A 22,311-nucleotide genomic window follows, 5' to 3' on the forward strand; every position below is an offset into this window, starting at 1 on the left:
AATTTATGGCAAACTAAATAAAGGGCTCATTTTCAAGAAAATTTATTTTCTTCATACATTTTTGTTGTATACTGTAGAAATAACATTTTAACACTTGTTGACAGCCAAACTACAAATCAATAGCGGAGCACTGCAACTTGTGGCGTAACTACGACGACATCATGGACTCCTGGCAGTCGCTCACGAATATCTCGGACTGGTTCGCTGAGAACCAAGACGAGCTTGTTCAATACGCTGGACCCGGGCACTGGAATGATCCGGATATGGTGAGAACTTTGATTTAAAAAAACTACGAAACACCACTCAGTCATTTAAATCACCTCCCCTGGTTTTGGACACAGCAACATATTATTTTTTAGCCATCGCTTAACGTGCAAGTTGTGGTGAATTTACACACTTGCCGAAAGAGGCTATTCAAATTTTGCCGCCCCTCTTGCCGACCTCTTCCGACAGAATTCAATAGCCTAAATTAGGGTTGGCCAGATCTAATACGATCAAGGACCAATACATATCACAATATAAACTAGAGGGCCGCAAAAAGTATTATCTTAGTAAATCTTTTTGACGGCCTCATAGGAATAAGTCAAACAATTTCATTTAAAATACACCTACCTATAATATGATATTTTTATTTTATTGTAATGATTGTTATTTTAATTAGTTTTATGTATTCTTAAATAAAAATAATACTTAATTAAAACTTTATATACAATTAAGAAAGAAAATCGTAAAAAATATTTTAGCACGAGTTTGTCCCTGAAATTGTTAGCGAAAAAAATATAGATATGATAGATTAGAAACTCATACATATTTTAATTAACTTAATGTTTTCTTTTATCCAGCTCCTCATCGGCAACTACGGTTTATCCTGGGACCAAGCCCGTGTCCAAATGGCAGTGTGGTCTATCCTCGCCGCACCACTCCTTATGAGTGTAGACCTGGCCACCATCAGACCAGAGTTTAAGGAGATCCTCCTCAATAGAGACGCGATTGCTGTTGACCAGGACCCGTTGGGGAAGCAAGGACGACGTGTCGGGAAAATCAAGAATATTGAAGTAAGTGATGTGATATAATTCAAGAAATTTTAACAAAGATTTTTCTCTTATATACAGGGTTACTGAAAATTCGATACATTCCCTTGGAGGATTAAAAGTAGAGCTCATTTGCAATAGGTTTTGTCATTAAGTACCCTAGCCGATAGCGATTTGTTTTTGAGATATTCAATTTTTTGTGTTTTTATTTCTAAATACCGACTTCCGGCAAAAAATAAAATGCTCCTAAGTGGATGTCCTATTTTGATCCTATTTTTGTTCATAATCTTATACCTAACATCGCAACACTTCCTTAAAATGACAATACGCTGTAGTAGTACCCTTAAACTTTACGTTATGGAGGTCAATTTGCTAGAGTTCAATAAAAAACTCCTTTTTATTTTCACTTCAGAATGAATTTGCATAAAAAGGATGTATGGAATGTGCCGTACAAATTATTAAAATAATAGCCCCATTTCACTAAAGCGTATTGTCATTTTTAGGAAGTGTTGCGATATTAGGTGTAAGATTATGCACAAAAATAGGATCAAAATATTACATTCACTTAGGAACATTTTATTTTTTGCCTGAAATCGGTATTTAGAAATAAAAACACAAAAATTGAATATCTCAAAAACAAATCACTATCGGCTAGGGTACTTAATGACAAAATCTGTTGTAAATGAGCTCTACTTTTACCCCTGCAAGGGAATGTATCGGATTTTCAGTAACCCTGTATAACATTCTCGTGTCACAATGTTATATAGTTACCATATTCCTCCGAAACGGCTTTACCGATAATCACCAAATTTTATATGCATATATATTAGGTAGGTCTGAGAATTGGCTACTGTTTATTTTTCATACCGCTAAGTGATAAGGGTTGTTCACACTTAACATTTATTATTCATATGGCAACACAACGTTTGCCGGATCAGCTAGTAATTCATAATAATTACAAAAGAAATTAGTTTATCAATTCAGCGAGGTAATGGCTTCCGGGGTTGCGGGCGGCAAGAGTGGGAGTTCGAACCGTCAAGTACGCTACCCCTGGAAGGACGGCGGTATGTGTGGTCGCATACCGTCGTAAACACTACGTGGTGTGGGAGGAGCGAAAACTGCTCCCCCAGGGTAGAGCCCGATCGGGGCATCGCGCTTGGAGGGCTCCGGTTGTGTTCCGTTGGAGATCCCGGAGTTCTCCAACAAGCGTTGAGGACGGCCACCGGGGGGGTTTTAGTGCGGTAAAAATCCCACATAACCCGGCGTCGCTCCCACGTCGTCGGGTACCTTTTGAAGGTTTCCCCCTCGAGAAAAAAAAAACAAAAAAAGGTACTGACACCCATGGACTTCTATCAACCCCAGATAGGATTAGGTATTCCTACCTGAGATCGGCCACAGATACGCCGCTGTTCCTGAGGATTAAGCTGGAATGCCTCGGGACAGTATGTCTCCCTTACATAGAAGGAAGAATCGAGGGTAGAAATAGGTGAGGTAAAATATATTAGGTAGCACGATTTGTATCACTAGTTGTACTACACGATGTAACTTATTACGTAGATCAGATTCTTAAAACTGATACCATTATGTGCCTAAGTGCCTGTATTGTCACATTATTGTCATGCAAATACACTGATTGACAAACTATTCAGGAACGTAACAATGAACTTGCTTCCACTTTTGTGTTCCTCAGACCAAAAAGGTAGATAAATACCTCGCTGAATATTTTAAAGAAGTACAATTTGTAATTGTACATATCTAATTCGCGATTTTACGCAAGTCAACAGTAATTTAGATTTGCCTAAGCTGTGGGAATGACAGTAGGCTGCTTATATTTTTGAGCAGTCGACTTTTAGTTTTTTTTTTTTAAATAAGTATGTAAGTATGTTTGTACTATTTAATTTTATCTTTCAACAGATTTGGAACCGTGAATTATCAGATGGAGCGTATGCTTTAGCATTTGTAAGTCGGCGGGATGACGGCAGCCCATACTCAATAACAGTTACCTACGAAGACATGAAGATTCCTGAACACAATTATGATATTAAGGTAGTAACAATTTATTCATACAAAGTTTACCTACATAGGTTCGTTTATATATTATAGAAATAGCGTACTAGGATGCAATCTACCCGATGGTAATTGGCTGCTGCGGTCCATGGACATCTATAATCACTCATTCTAGAAAAAAAATATCAATTACCTTTACGACGTGCAGAAAAAAGTTAATGTGACCAATTACCTTATGATAGACCTTGTCGGTAAATAAAGATGACAATAAAATGTTACATTGAATAAATATGCCACATAAAAAAAATATGTGCGCAAATAGACAATTTAAATATACTTAATATACTACTAAATATACTTAAATACACGTAATATTTATTAATTGTCTTCAGTGTAAGAAATTGCATTACAATTATAATATTTATTATTAAGTTACCACTTGCGAAAAAGAAGCGCAAGTCGCCCCCGTGAACAGTAAACCTTAAATGGCTTATGAATGATTAATGATTATCTATAAGTTTTTTTTTTTAATTAGTGATAGTGACGTCACATGTCAATGAGGCAATTTACATAGTCGGATTCATTTTTATCTTACTGTCGAGTCCGGCGTTCAAATCCCAGGCCTCTGATATATAAAATCGACGGGTCCTACGTACACTGGTGCAAGTGCGTTTTCACAAAAGTTGTGAAATAAGTAAGTAAATGTAAAGACATTTACTTACTTATTCAACGTACATAGTTAAAATTTTAAAATTGTATAATTGAATCCTTTTGAAAAAAGAAAGAAAAAAGAAAACGCTTTCTACACTCACAGCCCCACACTAGGATTCCCTGGATCGTGGGTGCTATGGACACATACAGAGACAAATACACAAACACCCAGACCCAGAAACAGAAATCTAAATTCATCATTTAGAAATCTGTCTGGCCGGGGATCGAACCCGGGACCCTCTGCGCGTCAGACCGGCATGGTGACCGCTCCGCCACGCGGGTCGTCTGCTGCAAAAATCTGCATTATACGTGAATAATGTTAAAGTTACACGCATTAGAACATTCAAAGCACTCTACTGTAAAGTTGTGAAAACGCACTTGCACCAGTTTACGTAGGACCCGTCGAAATATGGAAGGTGGTAGACCCCTTTGTGGTTCGACTCCGGCGGCCCCACCGCCACACCTATTTCTACCTAATAACAGCAGTGTTAGGCGCTGCTGTGTTCCGGTTTGAAGGGTGTGGTAAGGGAGACAGACTTTTCCGAGACGTTCCAGCTTAGTCCTCAGGGGTAGCGGCGCATCTGTGGCCGACCTCAGGAAGGAATATCTAATCCTATCTGGGGTTGATTACAGATGTCCATGGGCGGCAGTAGCCACTTACCATTAGGTGGACTGCATGCTCTTCTGCTACTCCTATATTATAAAAAAAAAATATTAGCGGCGACGGATAACATCGAAAATCTTTCCGATTTTCCATGAATATGTGAACTTGACAAATCTACATTTTTTTGTTTGTCTTCAGGATATTTACAATGACGAGCCCAACGTCCCATCTTTAAGCCCAGATATGAAATTTGAGACACGTGTAAATCCATCAGGTATGTTATTAAATTTATTATATTACTTTTTTATATTATGATCATTATCGTTAATTATATTTCTTAAATTAATGTCGGCAGGTTAATTAAATTACACTTTTTCATTATAAATTAAAAATTGCCACTTATATTTTCCTGGTTCTATAATAGCTAGTTAAATTAAATTATTCTATTATTGATAAGTATATTATATTATATATAAGTATATTATGAAGAATTTTTGTAATAGTTGGTAATTTATGGCCTTTATTTCTTTAAAAAATGATGTTTTGTATTCGACCGCTATGTACCTATGTATGTAAGCTTGTGTGTCAAATTAGGATGGGGTTTTGGTTATTTTAAAATTGAGTGTAAAATGCATAAAATTAAATTATATTTCAGGCGTAAGATTCTACAAGTTCGTGCCGAAATCTTCCAACTTTATATATAATGAAAACTCAAAGGAAAAGTCTGAGACCACAGAAAGTTCTAAAACATCTGATACCACTGAACCTAGTCAAAGAAAACGTAAAAATATGAAAATGTATTTTGTTTCTAATTTATAAAATAAATATGTACTTTCTACTCGTATAAATACTATACAAATTATACAGAACGTGATCATAATTTTCTGTACAATTTTTTTTTTCGTTCGAACAAATAAATGAATAGACGAAATGTAATTAATTAATATGTGCTATGAAGATATGAATTAGAAATGTTAGTGTATAAGGATTAAATAAAATAAAATGTAGGAAAGTACTTTATGTATGTTGTTTTATTTTTATTTAATTTCCGTGAACTTTTGCGTTAAAATAGCATAAAAAGTAGGCCATAAATATGCCAATATTATTACAAAATTCACCATAAAAAGTTTATAATTTACGTTTTCTAATTTTCTTTACATTCTTTTAATATTCTTTAAATGCTAGGATTTTTCCATGTAAATCAGTTATACTAGAAGTCAAACAGATGCGTCGGTATTCCTGAATAAAATAAATGCGCCGAGAAAGTAAATATTCCTTAACACCATAGTCTTAGTTTAACGGGATTTACACGGTTCGTCTCGGGCGGCACTTTTTGAAGGCGGCAAAATGTTATCAATAAGGGAATAAAGTATAAATATTACAGTAAAGCAGTGATAGCCTAGTGGTTAATAAACTCGGCCTCTCGATCGAGGGGTCCGAGGTTCAAATCCCAGGCACGCACCTCTGATTTTTCAAAGTTATGTGCGTATTAGAAATTAATTATCACTTGCTAAACGGCGAAGGAAAACATCGTGAGGAAACCTGCATACCTGCGAGATTTATAAAAAAAATCTCAAAGGTATGTGAAGTCTACTAGTGGACTATGGCTTAATTCTTCTCATTATGAGAGGAGACCCGTGCCCAGCAGTGGAAGAGTAATGGGTTGTTGATGATGATTGATGATTACAGTAAAGAATAAACATAAATCATTTGCTGGAGCAGTAAACTGCGTAAAGAGTAGAAGAAGAAACCTAATATGCCAAGTGTGCACTGTACATACGTCATTTAATATTGCATTATTTATTGAATAGAGTTATACATAGCAACGTAATCAAATCACGTGGATCTAGAGTTCCTAGAGTCAAAGGCGTCAAATGCTATCGCTTTAATCGCAGTGCACACTATCAGAACATGATAGAAACTGTGATAAATAAATATGAAATCAATTGAATAGGGATATACTTATATTATTCACAAAATATAATTTCTATGATATTTTGTTTCATTTGGTTATTTTTTTAATATTTATATTGTAAAAAGGTTTAATTTTTTTATACGCGGATTTAATTTATAATGAAATCGAGATTTATTAAGATTTAAAAGCAATAAGTTATGGGTGCATTTTATTTGCTAATTAATTTAGTAATTTTGAACAATTATTTTAAGCCAACATCATAGAATAATTATTAGATAATTACACAAAGTAGGTACTTAACTACTTCTTGTGTAGTAATAAACATAAATCATATTGAGTAATTATGATAAATTAAAACAAATAAATAAAATTGATTAAATAATTACGTTTTTCTATATGATATGCTATCAAATTTTTCAATGTTGGCAATCGAAGTCTAGACTGCGGTAATCTTAAAATCATGCGGTTTGTTTACTAATTTTCTTTACAATAAAAGTAAAGCAGTATACTTCAGTATACTTGAGGGTCAAATTTACGGAAAACTAGTTTCCTATCAAACTAGTTATTACTGTTATTGCAAGTGGAACAGGTTCCGTCACCGCGTGATGACCGTTACCGGTGAAAGTTGAGGCACGCCATGCGCCATAAGAATTCGAAGCGTCCACACGTCATTATGCCCATTCGGTGTGATTTAATTAGGGATACCATTAAATATATGGATATTTTATATTTTTAAAGGTGGAATCCTTTTTGGTTCGACTCCGGTGGCACCACCGCCACACCTATCTACTTCATAACAGCAGTGTTAAGCGCTGCTGGGTTCTGGTTTGTAAGATGTAGGAAACATACTTACCCGAAGCGTTCCAGCTTAGTCTTCAAGGGTAGCGGCGCATCTGTGACCGACTTCAGGTAGAAATGTCTAATCCTATCTGAGATTGATTAGTGATGTCCATGGGCGGCAGTAGCCACTTACGATCAGGTGGATTGCATGCTCGTCGGCTTCTCCTATATTATAAGAAATAATAATAATAGCGGATAGCTTTCTATCGAAAATGTGAGACTTTCAAATTCAAATAACGGACAGAAGTCCAAATTCAAAAAACGGTATCATACAAACATAAAATACTAAGATTATTAAATATTCAGCAGAATTTCATTGTAGTTTTTATAAAATCAATTAATAAAATTCTGTCGATTATACACTCTAAATTGGCTACTTTTTTACTTAACTTAATTTATGAGGAATGAGGTGGTAAAGCGCAAACGCCTTATTCTGACACATAACGTCGACATAAAATAAAACATTGGCAAAATACCATATTTTTGTGAATGTTTCTGTATTTCAATGGTATTTCACCATATCTTTTTAAGGTATAAATGAATACGTTAGGATGTGCAACTGCTACAGTCGAACTAAGGAGATTTGTTGGTAGTATGTCATAATAATGTCTTCTTTAATATTTAAAATGACTCAGGACTGTCCCAGTGTTAACATACATCATGGTACAACAAAATGTAACAATTTGAAGCCCATTCATTCGAGTCCAGTTCACAGTCACTAGTGTGTATTTAGTCATGTCTACCTACCATTTCGTGATTCGAATTTTGATAATAGCAAAAGAAAAGTCTTTATATTTTTCGGAAGACTTCTCAGCTTTCCTAAATAATAGTGGTTATTGAATAAACCAGGAATTGAAGAGTAGGTATTGAAATATGAAAAAGTACTTTTCACGGAGAGAAAAATTGCACATGTACTGAATACTAAAAATAACACAATATCATTAAATATTACGTTACTGCGGGTTATCTTTGCATCAGCCGAGGTCTTCTATTGAACATGAAATAACTAGGATAGATAAGAAAAGATAAAATTATTTTTCGATGAATAGCTCTTCGTTTAGCGTACAATACTATCAAGATTAACCTCGGGGTTACTATTGATAGTACTTACTGAACTTAAAATTTCAGTTACTGAACGATACAAAAAATATACATTTTATGTCATTCGAATCAGCTGACGGCGTTGATTTGACAATGTCAGTCACATAAGTCAAAGGAGGATTGACATTATTTGACAATCCAATTCATAACCTGACATGTGATTTAATTACTTTTAGTAGGAACATTTTCAGGCTATAAGGTTAACTTTTGTAAATTACTCCGTAGTATTGGTGAATTAATTCTTGTGCAATAAGTACTGAACATAACATTAGCTCTCATACACTTTTCGGCAAGTGTGTATATTAAGCAGTATTGGTCGACGTAATTACTGTTATCGGTCACTCGCATAAGAGTAAAAGAAAGTTGGTTAGCGGCTTCGGTTACAGTAGGTCAATGGTACGACTGTCCGTACGTGCGTGGTGACGTCTGCTCGGGCGAGTGTGGTGCGAGACGCGGCGCGGGCTGCCAGTGTCCGTGAATCCTTGCGGCGTGAACACGTTACGTTGCGCTCGTTTCATGTGAAAGTCACATAACATACTACAATGAGTGCTAGAGTCGAAAACGTCGGCATTCTTGCCATGGAAATATATGTTCCGTCAACATACGTCGATCAGACCGAATTGGAGAAATTCGATGGAGTTTCCAAGGACAAATATACGATTGGACTCGGCCAGTCCAAAATGGGGTTCTGCTCTGATAGAGAAGACATTAATTCACTTTGCATGACAGTGTTGAAGAAACTTATAGAAAAGAATGATATAGATCTTCATGACATTGGACGCTTGGAGGTTGGTACTGAGACAATAATTGATAAAAGCAAAAGTGTGAAAACATTTCTTATGACACTTTTCGCAGAAGCAGGGGCCACTGACATAGAAGGTATTGATACTACAAATGCTTGTTATGGAGGTACTGCTGCCTTATTAAATGCGGTGAACTGGGTGGAATCCAGATCCTGGGATGGAAGAAAGGCTATAGTTGTCGCTGGTGACATAGCTGTATATGATAAGGGTCCAGCAAGACCCACAGGAGGTGCTGGAGCAGTAGCCATGCTCATTGGTCCTGATGCCCCATTATATTTTGATGGAATTCGTGCTTCATACATGACACATGCATATGACTTTTATAAACCGGATTTGGCATCAGAGTTTCCTTATGTAGATGGTAAACTATCTATAAAGTGCTACCTCTCAGCTTTAGATAATTGTTATAATTTATTCTGTGCAAAGATGCGAAAAGTTGACCCCAAATTTCAAGGTCTGATGAGCTTAGATGCTATGCTGTTTCATTCTCCATACTGTAAATTGGTACAAAAGTCGTTAGCTAGAGTTAGTTTTAATGACTTTTTAAACGCTTCACCTGAGGACAGGGAGAAGGAGTTTCCTAACTTGTCACGGTTTAGCCATTCAACAAGGGAAGATTCCTACTTTGACAGGGATGTAGAGAAATCATTTATGGTGTACAGTCAGAAGTTATTTGAAGAGAAAACAAATCCATCACTTCACATTCCTCGAATTGTTGGTAATATGTACACTTCATCTTTATATGGGAGTTTAGCATCATACTTAGTTAGTAAGTATCCGAAAGATTTGATTGGACGGAAATTTGCACTGTTCTCGTATGGGTCTGGTTTGGCATCAACCATGTTTTCTATTAATATATGTAAGGATATGAGTGATGGCTCTAAGCTAACAAAATTACTCAACTCTCTGAATGACAATGTCGTATTTTTAGAAAAACGTCAGGCCGTACAACCCAAAGATTTTGCAAAAATAATGGAGGTCAGAACGAAACACTATCGTACTGCACCTTATACGCCCTCAGGTTCAATAGATGCATTATTCCCCGGGACTTACTACCTTGTCTCGATTGATGACCAAAGAAGACGTTTTTATGAAAGAAAGCCTTTAGAAGTTTAATAACTTATTTTAGTTTAGTTTTGTGTTGGTGCAGGACCTAATCATTAGATGTTTATTAATGGTGCATACAAACTAGAGCATTTTTGCACTAAAATGAGTAATTCAACTTTTAATTGTGCAATTAATTACATAAGTTATGTTGAGCAGTACATTTATTTTTGACTTTCTGGGTTTTAATTCCAGCTGTGAATCCCATTTTTATCTTATATTTATTATTTATAACAGAAATATTATATTATATAATATTTGCATTGACTATGAAGAAAATATCATGAGACTTAACGCTACATTACAAAAAAAAATAATGCCCTATTTTGTATGTACAATTATGTAGTATTATTACAATAATGTATTAAGTTTCAGTTTTAAATTATCTCTAGTAGGTAGATGGGTAAAATGACATTTTTGTTTTGTTTAAATTATTGTCTGTTGTGTTTGATTTATATCTATTGTAATTTTTAAAGTCATTGGGAAACATCACCTATTCAAATATTAAGACTAGCAAAGCAAACATTTACAGTATGTAGTCATAGAAGAAGTAACCAAATAGATACCCAATAATGACATTTTGTTCTATTCACTTTCTGTGATCCATGTACATTCCCTATTTACTGTTTAAAAATGTGAAAATTTTGATTGAGGAAGCTTGCATGATAATAATATAGAGTCCATTTCATGATGTAATAGGAGGTGTAATTAAACATCCATTTAAAAGAAAATATGTTGCCATATTGATTATGGCAACATACATATTTTCTTAATATTTTTTTATAATGAACTTACATTATTATGACATTGCAACCTTCTCAGCACAATTATGTGTGTACTTCGTTTATTATAACTATATAACGATTCGTTTTTGTCTAATTACACCCTCAATGCCTTCATCGCTACTTTTTATTATTGACTCTTCCATATAAATAATTCTATTTATACATATTAGAACTCTATTTGGTTATTTCATCTACAACACAAGGTTACAGTTACTGTTGTAAGAATTTTAAACTATAAAACTAATGGAGGATGTTATATTGAAAGTTATGTACATACTTGTGTTTGTTTAATACCAAGGTAGCTAGGTAGATAGACATGAGAACACAATTTATAGTTAGAATTAAATGTACCTCTCTATTATGTTCTATTAATACATTCTTTGCACCTTTTATACATAAGATCAAATTATTTAAAATATGTGACTATAGCTTTTAAAGCAGTCAAAAATTTATATAATAAAATGTGCAATATTTATTATTTTTGTCATAGCTAATATAGCTTTTTTTTGTCAATTTGGCATAATAAGAAATGTAATGGAAAAAGTGCGAAAGAAAAAATTATAAATAACTCTATATTATATGTTGTATTACATTTTATTTATTAAAACGAACTACATACGCAAATTGATATAGAATCAAAATCAAACAAGATAGAGGCACTCAACCAAAAAAGATAAATAATAAAATTGCAATTTTGCTGATTGCGTTCAATGCAAAGCAGATACGGGAATGAATTGTTACAATCTCGTTAATACAAATATGGAGTTGAAATTAATAGTAAATGCTTGAAATAAATAAATTGTCGTTAGAAGGCTAATATATATAACTGGCGTCATTTAAAAAGTTTATTATTGAAATATTACATAATATAAAATACGCAAAATGAAAGAGGTCAAACAAGTTGTGCTTCAGTGCCTTTAGTGCATTTTATGGAAGATTTTTGTCTCAAAATTTTGGTAATCAAAAATTGATAAATTGATATTCACGTCTCATCTATGTTAGACCAATGTAAGTAAAACTACATCGTATTGGTATATTATGCAATATATGTATGTATACATTTTGCAATTAATTACATAACTATGTTTGTGTTATGCTCAGACCAGCAGAAAAATGTTTATCTGGTGATTTGAGACCTTATGTATAAAAGTAAATAAAAGTCAAATACAACTTTTTGTTTTATTGCAGACTTTAAATTTCTCACTGTAGGTACCTATTATTTTATTCTAGGTAAAATATTAATTCTTGGTTCATTTAAACTACCTAGTTATTTAACTACGTACTTATTTACCGGTAATTATATGGTTAGAAATAGTTACTTACCTATAATAAAGCGGAATATTCGTTAATTACTATTGGGGTCTTTTAATTATTTATTATATTAATATTAAAAACGTAATTTCTTTTATGACAAAGTTTCGCAAATATATTTCGGCAAATATATTCTCGCTCGGTAAAAAAGTTCTTCAATACGTATGTCCTCTTAATTCTGAGCCTTGTAAACTTGAAAATCACCCCTAAACCACTTCAATGCCCTCGAACTTTCGCTGAATCCTTCTCCAGCCCCCTCTGTAGGCCTCTAGCAACTACAAGGTAGCTTTTTCGCTAACTTTGAAAAACAGTGCTCTATACAAATAATTTCATAACGTGGAGGTCGATAGAATAAAAAATACTAAATGTGTATTTATATGTACATAATTATTACATTAATTATATTTAACATTATAATCTTATTCAAAGCTTTTTTTGCATAGAGGACGCAACACATAGAGGACGAAAACAAGCATGCATAGTCTACCTAACGGAAAGTGGCTACTGCCGCTCATGAACATCAGTCTGTAATCAACTCTTGAAAAGATTTCTTAGGTAGTAGAACCCTTTGTGGTTCGACTCCGGCGGCACCACCGCCACACCTATTTCTACCTAATAACAGCCGGGTTAATCGCTGCTGTGTTCCGGTTTGAAGGGTGTGGTAAGGGAGACAGACTTTTCAGAGGCGTTCCAGCTTAGTCCTCAGGGGTAGCGGCGCATCTGTAGCCGACCTCAGGTAGGAATATCTAATTCTATCTGTGGTTGATTACAGATGTCCATGGGCGGCAGTAGCCACTTATCATCAGGTGGACTGCATGCTCGTCTGCTACTCTTATATTATATAAAAAAAAAAGATTTCCTATCTGGGGCCACCAATGTGTTACTACTCCTGGGATTATTATGTCTCTGTTACCTCACCCTTCAAACCAAAATACAGCAGCTCTTACATTAATATACTACTGTCATTAGACAGAGATGGGTGTGACAATGGTTTCTACCACTTTCAAGAGTATTTATTTATAATTTATAAATATGATTTAGTTTTAAAGGTATCTATAATATAAATATGTTATTATCGCGGACATAGGTAGGTACTAACAAAAATAAAAGGGTCAAATTTCATTGCATTCACATGCAAGAATACCGTTTTTTGTACGTATTCTGTTTTTTGCATTATCGAAGAAACAACAATAGGGAAGTGTTATTACAAAACGTGAAACCAATTATACCTGTATAATATTAAATCATTGCGTCAAACAAGGTGTGATTTTATAATGCTATAGAACTCATAATACTCATAATAAAAAATATAACATCTGACTATATGCCTTGGGCTTACTTGATGATACCGGAATGAATAAATAGCTTTGAACCATCATAGGTTTGAGCGCTTTCGTAATTTGTATATATTTTGTATTTTGGCCACGCCAAAGGATTATCTACCCGTAACTTGGGCATGTACCTACTAAGACTGGTTTTGGTTTGGATAATATCGGAGCTGGGATGAAACTGTAACTACAATTAAAATTACCGGCGAATATTTTTGAAAATTTGAAACAATATCATGGAAAAACGGAAGAATTAATAGAATATTACTACAAAATAAAAACGAATTTATTTTGTGATATTACTTGGAATATTTAAGTAATTATTTTTTGCATAGCCAAGAGTAATTTATAATAATTACAATCTGTACCCAATTCATACTCATATGTAGTAAAAAAAACCATTAAACAATGACTTCATCTGATTTCTCGCGAATAACTATGAATAGTTAACGAATCTTATAAAATATTTGATCTCACTTCCCTATTATTTCCTCCTGTCGGTTTTCCCCTATTTTATGCTAGACACAAAACAAACTTTAATCTACTGTTTGGTAGATGCTTATTTGCCAGGCAATTACTTTATATTTGTACGACATCAGAATTATTGTGTGTTTGTCTTGCCAATCCTGGAAACGATTGAGGATGATTCTCAGAAAGAGAGAATCCCCGACTCATTCGTATATCTCAACTTCTCTTTTAACTTTTGAATATTATAAATTATAAGTTTTCTATTTGTATTCTTGATTGCAAGTATACCTTATCCCTGTTTGAAATACGAAAATTTAAAATAGCACAAATTATTTTAAATTAACACGTATTTATAATTTGAATGAAGTGCTTATAAGACGTCAGCCGATAAATTTAGTGTTGCGAACTTCGGTTGCAAAGGTGATTTGAGTACTGGAGTCCTAAGTAACTAGATTCGGATGATGAGTTACAAGACTCGACTCATTATACTCATACAGAACTCCAGAGACTAAAGAATTAAAGTCTCAATATTCGGCTTGATCTTATCTTCAAGTCTTTTAGCGCACTGTCTTGCATTACTGAGTAGAGTGAGTCAGGAGTCTTTGAGTCATATTTTTTAAGAATTCGACTCACACTCGAGTTCCTTGGTACATAAGCTGATATGTACAGGCTGGATTTTTTTACTGGATGTGGAGACCCAAATTCCAAAGTACAAGAAACAGCTAAATATTTAAACTGCTGGATGTGGCCATAATTTCTACATATTAAAATAAAATAATAAATTAAAATGTTTTTCTTGTCGCAAATAATTTTAGTTTAAAAACTAAAAACCACGCTAAAATCGCACAAGGAAAATCTGTAAACCTGATTCCTGACGACCCTGATGAGGTAAATGGGATAAAATTATTTATATCGTGTATTGTCATCGGTTCTTAATAATTGTTCAAAATTTTAAATTAATCGGACTGTTCAAAGTGGGTAAACATAGAGTTCAAAGATTCCGTTACATACATACATAAATACCATAGACATAGATTAGTAAAGATACTTCTAGTAGAGTGCCTTAAGCATCTAGAATTGAAAAAGCTCGGAATCCAATTACTGTCAACGAATTATTATGAGACCTGTTGGATTGTATTGTTGATAAGGTATATTAAAATGTTTACCAATTAAAAATCGTTGCTTTTTATTTAATAATGAAATAAATAAATTAAGGCATATAATATAAGACATTACGAGCTTAACTAAGTAATGTAGTGTCAAAATCGTGTTATAAATACATTTCTATCATATAATATTAAAAAGTAATAGTATGAAACAATAAGTGTAACAAAAAAAAGTTTATAAAAAATATTTATTTAGTTCGCCTCTCATACATGCTTAAAAATGATTAAACTTCAATTATTCCGTTTTCGTCACTTTCTTCTACTTCACTTATTTTTAAGACAGGAGATGCATTAAAACAACTATCACCATTGCACTGTGAACACGCTGAAGTGCAGTATAAGCCACTTTTTCGACATCCGCAAGCATTACCACATCCTTTTTTACAATTACAAAATAACATTTTAAGTAAATTATCTGGAGCTGGCGATTGTTTCATCAGTATTGGTTCAAGTTTATCAGAAACGTACCTCCAACCCCAATTTTCAACAGAAATATTATTACCTAACCATATCTGCACTTGTAAATATACTCTTTTCAAATGTTCAAACGCTGCATCAGACGTAGGTGGTAGAGATGCCAATTGAACACCCGTTTTTTTGGCTGTGCCCTTTAGAAAAGAATTAAACAATATATTCAAATCTTTAACTTTTTTGGGAGCACTGTATAATTCCAAAATACATGCAACGCCAGCTTCAAAAATTCTGTCAGGATCTGCATCAATATTTTTAAATTATGAGTTTGTGCAGCATTTTTGAGAGAGTGATAGCAATGTGAATGATATTTTGCACCAAGACTCTGTAGATCCATTACTCCAGAAATTCTTTTATGAATTTCTCTACAGGAATCATTTTTTTGTAATGCTACAAAACTAATTAAATTTTCCTTGAAAGACGTACTATTGACGTATGCAATTTTTTGGCGCTGACTTTTATTTTTTTTTTCTCTTTCGACTCATTTGCTTCCATACCGCAAATTAAACAATTTTTTTCCCAGTCGAAATTTATGGAGATACTACTTCGCAGTTTCTTTTTAGGTGGAGACTGAGCAGAATCTTCTTTTGCCTGCTTTTTTTGAATCTCAATATATTTTTTATTAATATATTTCTGTCTGCATATTGCATGAGCATATACAAACTGAGATTCTAAAAATCTAATTAAGCCATCTTGTCGCTCATTTGAAGCAGCTCTCAAAGTTGCGACTCCTCTGGTAATTTTTATTACATCTCCTAAATCTGTGCTACAGCCTGAACCAGAACCCAATTAATCACAAATAATACAAACGATTGTATCATCATTTTCATTGTGAGTTGAATCTTCCATGGTTCATTTAAATTCTGCAATACAGAAAAATGTATGTTTCAACAAAAAGTTCCTAAAAATACTCTTAATAATTGGAAGATAAAACATAATTTCACATAATTAGTAATTTCCTTTCTTAAATCATTAATAGAATTAAAAAATATTATACAAAGAAATGTATGGTGATGAATTACCTACTGAAACGCAGAGATCTTTTGTTTTTAAACAAATACTTTACAAAGCAATTATTTTTTGATATTGTAATGTTTTTATTTAACAAAAATGTATCGAAACGTCTTGAAAAAATAATTATTAAATTGAAAAATATGCACAGCAGAAAGAACACAACAGTACCGAAACACGTTTTTCAATCGACTAACCGTACCGAGCAGCTGCCGCTGCCCTTCCCCTTTTTTCTACCTGCTCCTTGCTTTTACGGTTTTTTTGACCTTTTTGACTATCTGGTATCTATGAAAGATGTTTTCTAAAATGTATTTTACTTAAATTATGAATATTTTATATTATATTTTGATTTAAAATGGAAAAATTGACAATTTCTTGAAATTAGTGTCAAATTAAGAAAAACAAAAAAGCAACGAAAAAAAATTGGTAAACTTTTTAGTAATTTATGTATAAAACATAATGCAGAAGGTCTCACATTAATACATTGACAGTAATTGGAGTCCGAGGTCAAACTCCCCAAGCACTCTACTATTCGCCGCCTTGAAATTGAATGAAGCCACAAACGGCTTATTAGTAAGTTCTTTTTTTGAATTCTTGACAAATAAAAACATTTTTTGAGAAAAATTACGTATAAATAACGAATACTGCGTAATTTACATAATAAATAAATAATTATTTCAAATATTTTAGGGACATTTTAGCATGGAGACGTGGCAAACTTTTTTACGCAACTATTTCAATTCTCAAAACTGGGTACATTTTCTTCTTAGGAGTGAGTAATCTTTACTAATCTATGATAAATACATACAAGTCAAGCTAATAAAAGCTTGGTAAAAAAGAAATGCAGACTTTTGTAAAATTATCGATGCTATAAATTTCTTAATCTTTAATGAAAATCTTCGACAATTTAATTAGTAGGTTACTATACTCTTTGGGTATCCATTCCATAGTCCGACGCTTTTCTGTTGTGCGTATGATAGTGGCGCCCTCCGTTAGAAGTATCCATAGAGTATTATTAGGTATACAGGGTAGAAGTATCTTAGGTGATCTATGGTAGTGCCACTAGCCCTTGTAATGTTGCCAGATTGCCTGAACTAACTAAGAAGTGAAAAGTGAAAATAATTTAATGGACAGATTATTATCTATATTTTGCATTATTATTATAATCATTAAAAAATATTAGGTTTCATTGACAAATAACATAAAGTTTAGTTTTAAAACCGTAGTTATTGTTTTAAGTAAATGTAAAAATTAAAAACTAACAACTCACAACAAATGGCTGTTTCCGATACATGTCACACGCGCAAAAATTTTGTCGGCCTATAAAAAGGTCTTCATTTGAATTCAGGGCGTGCTTATATGCTTATAATACGTTTTTTCTAATACGTACCATCCTAGGAAATAAAAATTAATTGGCAACTCTAGCTACGTCATATCATCATATGTCAAATAAAATGTCAATGCGTCAGTCGCCATATTGTGAAATTTCAGACAATCGAAGAATACACGCCATTAGTCAAATCTGTCTAGCTTCTTTTTATTGAGACAAGACGGTCTAATACGGCTTCATTTTACAATTTTTTGTCGAGTAGCGATGAAAGCTTTGGTTCTTGACGATGATCAAGTGGAGTTATTGATAGAAGAGGTAGAGAGAAGGCCAATTCTTTATGATAAACATATAAAAGGTTATTCAGATAACGCTATTAAAAAGAAAGAATGGGATGAGATATGCGTAGCGCTTCTTGGAGATGAAACGTGGGCTTCAATGGATACCGACGAAAAAAAAGAAGCTGGTATGTCAAAACAGTTTTGTCTTCTGTGTATGTATGGATGTCTATGGATTTTAATGTTTGTTTTGATAAGGGAAACGTAGCGAGATCATTTATCTTTTAAAATCTTTATAAAATATCGTTGAACACAAGTATTATTTATTTTTTTCGTTATGAAAGTACGCAAATATCTTGTGAAGTATGTTCATTTGTTTATAATATAAATATAAAAAGATAAGAATTGTAACTATTAACTTCCAGAAATAAATGTATGAATATTTTCCTTATTCTATACATAACTTATTCTATTAGTATTTATATTTAAATTTATTTCTCAATGTCGCCCTCAATCGTTATATTTATAGTTAAGATTTGCGGCATAGATTTATGGTTACATTACCACAACAAAACAAACATGTACAATTACAATACAACTTTAAAAGTAAAAGTAATCATGAGCTGTAATATTATTTTTGAAGGTGGTAGAGCCCTTTGTGGTTCAACTTCGGCGGCGCCACAACCACACCAATTTCTACCTAATAACAGCAGTGTTAGGCGCTGCTGTGTTCCCATTTGAAGGGTGTGGTAAGAGAGACAGACTTTTCCGAGGCGTTCCAGCTTAGTCCTCAGGGGTAGCGGCGCATCTATGGCCGACCTCAGGTAGGAATATCTAATCCTATCTGGAGTTAATTACAGATGTCCATGGGCGGCAGTAGCCACTTACCATCAGGTGGACTGCATGCTCGTCTGTTACTCCTATATTATAAAAAAAAAATCTAAAATTCTCAATTAAAATACTTTTTTGTTTTATCTACTATTTAAAGAAATAGTTATTTAGTATTCCATTTTATTTTAATATTAGGTATTGACCATTAAAGTGACCAATATAATTTGTTTACAAAATAACTTAAATTTTCCAACTATATCATCTTATCTTTAAATTCATATCTTTTCCAGGCTACCATATAAGGAAGAGGTGGCTTAACTTACGGAATTGTTTTGCCAGGGAACTAAGACAACAACGTTTGGACACGCCTAAGACAAAAGGGAAGAAAAGACGAAAGTACTGTTACTTCGACCAACTGATGTTCTTAATGCCCAGCATAGAGTTGCGGGAAACTGCTGGCAGTGGCAATGAAAATAGCGATGATAATTTAGAACCAGAATACATTGATACTTCATCGCCACCACACAATCATAATATAGAACCTACATGCAGTGACATACAAATGGGCGACCCGTCTTTAAATCTCACTAGTCGAAGGACAGATTGTGATGAGGACAAATTGTTTGTTATGTCACTAGTACCTCAGTTGCGACGGTTAACCGACTATGAGAAACTAGATATGAAAGTCAAGATATTAAATCTGTTTAAAAGTAAATACAGAACACCGTTCACCTCTGATTACAATGGTACGATCAAACACGATATTAAAGCTAGGAGTTATACAGAAGAAACTGATGAAGATTGAGATATTTAATATTATGAATAAAATATATCTTTGTATTAGTCATGTTTTAAAGCATGTGGAAAATTGTTTTCCTGTAAATAGAGTGGATATCAAATTGATGTGATAGTGTATAGACATTTTTGTAAAAATTGGGTCTCCATACAAATCTAAAGACAAGTTGCTTCATTTGCAAATCAAGTATTTTTTAGGGTTCCATACCCAAAGAGTGAAATTGACGCAATAATTATAAATAAATATATGAATTATTAAGTTTAACTTTTTCAATTAACCCATGCCTGTACTATTTTTATGTTTATATCACAACTATTGTTTAATTGTCACAATTTTATAATAATAATAATTGTAAAGTTCTGGATGCAGACTGCAGGATAAATGGCTTGGTTTTGAAAATCACTAGGTATACACTTAATCTACTTACAAGATATTAATTTTCATGTATAATGATCAATTTGTATTTTTAGTAAACATCATTACATAAGTAACAGACATCTGAGACATCTGAGAATCATGAGAACACAGGGTTATCTCATAATTAATATTCTAGTGTATTAATCATGAAGATAAATATAATAAAATAGCTGACCCGGCAAACTTTGTACAGCCTCAAAATCTATTTATCAAATATATACATATAAAATATAGCCTATTTACTGTGGATAATGTAGCTTTCGAATGGTAAAACAATTTTTAAAATCGGTCCAGTAGTTTTTGAGCCTATTCATTACAACCAAACAAACAAAGTTTTCCTCTTTATAATATTAGTGTAGATAAAGAAGAAGTAATGCCATCAAAAACACTGCTTGTAAAAAAATCCAAGCCTCGCCATTCAGCTCGTCCACCGTAAAAAGTCGTAAGATCCATGGAATCCAAGTCGGCTGATTCATACAGACTCTACTTAAGAGACCTTCCGTCTTAAGGTATTATCTCACTATCTAACCTAACAACATCTCATGGGACCATATCAATATTAAAAATATTTTATGTTTCAAATAAATAGATTGGATTTGGCAATCGTACTAAACAAACTAATTTAATATACATATGCTTGTGATATACATTGTTTTTTATAATATAGAGGAAGCAGACTAAGCTGGAACGCCTCGGAAAAGTATATCTTCCTTACCGCACTCTTGAAACTAGAACATAGCAGCGCTTAAGACGCAAAAATTGATCTAGCGGTGGTGCTGCTGGAAGCGGTGATACCACAAACAGTTCACATTGTGTTTTAATCGCATCATATCGCAGCACACGAGTAACATTACTACGATTGCCAAGTCCAATCTATTTATTTGAAACAAAATATTTTTAATATTGATATGGTCCCATGAGATGTTGTTAGGTTAGATAGTGAGATAATACCTTAAGACGGAAGGTCTCTTAAGTAGAGTCTGTATGAATCAGCCGACTTGGATTCCATGGATCTTACGACTTTTTACGGTGGAAGAGCTGAATGGCGAGGCTTGGATTTTTTTACAAGCAGTGTTTTTGATGGCATCTCATTCCTTTTTGTAGGTATGCCTACTTTTTTCCTTTCCGGAATCTTCTATTACTTGAATGTCAACAACAGATTTTTTTAAAGCCCCCTCACTGTCTTACGAGAATGAGCGTTCTTTTTTGTAGGCAATATTTGTAGTTATTGTAAGAATTATTATTTGAAGAGTATATTAATAAAACATATTTTCCGCTAGACCACGTTTTTATTAAGTTCTATTTTAATCTTGAGTCACCGAACAATATCATTTTATACACAACCAGTAATATAGATTACAATTTATATTAAAAAGGTTCTTACAATACGCCCCCTTTATCTATATTACCCACCTATAATAAAACTCTACAAAAATACTACCAAACATAACTGTTTCGTGGAACTGGCTAAATAGTTGAATCTCTAAACTCTGACACGGTAGACTACTGTTACTATCTGAGTTACCTTTTGTTTATTTCAAATCAACCTCCATTGAAGTTGACACGGACTTATAAACGGACATACCAAACGCTTGCAATAATTTTAAAATACATTGTTTTTGGTCTCAAATAATCACTCAGTCATCTATAAGCATGCTATCACGCGGAGGTCCAACAAGAATTCAAGTTTGATTTTATTTTAGCACAAATTACGATCAGGCCTACACTCAGGCCGTTACAGGACCACTCTCTGAAATTAAATCACATGTTAAAAAGTTGTAAAATTCAGTTTATTTCCTCTCTCTAATAGGATAACGCCTATTACTATCATTACTTATATCAACAGATTCACGTTCCATTACTTCAGACTCGCTTACATCCGTCATAGCATTAGTCACATTACTTACTTCACTTGTGTCTGTAACCGCAGGCAAACGTACACCTATATCACCTGTAACACCCGCATCAGTCATGCACTCTCTTCATTCATCATCACTTTCATTCGA

The 22,311-nt window shown here is 33.4% G+C and overlaps 3 protein-coding genes across 4 annotated transcripts in view; all 3 read left to right on the top strand.

Annotated features, from left to right (window-relative positions):
• Nucleotides 1-5,373, top strand: part of LOC140752602 (alpha-N-acetylgalactosaminidase) — a 19,542-nt gene extending 14,169 nt beyond the window's left edge. For both annotated transcript variants that reach the window (XM_073086956.1, XM_073086957.1), the window contains exons 6-10: nt 105-266; nt 843-1,055; nt 2,946-3,077; nt 4,552-4,627; nt 5,009-5,373. In XM_073086956.1, the coding sequence (XP_072943057.1) occupies nt 105-266; nt 843-1,055; nt 2,946-3,077; nt 4,552-4,627; nt 5,009-5,172 (747 nt within the window). In that variant the 3' untranslated portion in view covers nt 5,173-5,373. The remainder of the gene's footprint in view (nt 1-104; nt 267-842; nt 1,056-2,945; nt 3,078-4,551; nt 4,628-5,008) is intronic.
• A 2,951-nt stretch (nt 5,374-8,324) lies between these two features.
• On the top strand, nt 8,325-10,853 carry Hmg-s (3-hydroxy-3-methylglutaryl-CoA synthase). The gene has a single exon (XM_073086433.1). It carries the CDS (start codon nt 8,752-8,754, stop codon nt 10,126-10,128), a length of 1,377 nt encoding a protein of 458 aa, XP_072942534.1. The 5' UTR covers nt 8,325-8,751; the 3' UTR covers nt 10,129-10,853.
• Nucleotides 10,854-18,124: 7,271 nt separating this feature from the next.
• Nucleotides 18,125-20,146, top strand: LOC140752603 (uncharacterized). The gene is made up of 2 exons (XM_073086958.1): nt 18,125-18,449; nt 19,383-20,146. The coding sequence occupies exons 1-2, from the start codon at nt 18,251-18,253 to the stop codon at nt 19,895-19,897; spliced, it is 714 nt and encodes a 237-aa protein (XP_072943059.1). The 5' UTR covers nt 18,125-18,250; the 3' UTR covers nt 19,898-20,146.
• Nucleotides 20,147-22,311: the final 2,165 nt, after the last annotated feature.

The sequence above is a fragment of the Epargyreus clarus genome, unplaced genomic scaffold (assembly GCF_041222505.1).
Source record: "Epargyreus clarus isolate Ecla_fem2 unplaced genomic scaffold, WU_Ecla_fem_2.2 ptg000024l, whole genome shotgun sequence".
NCBI classification, from domain to species: Eukaryota; Metazoa; Arthropoda; class Insecta; order Lepidoptera; family Hesperiidae; genus Epargyreus; species Epargyreus clarus.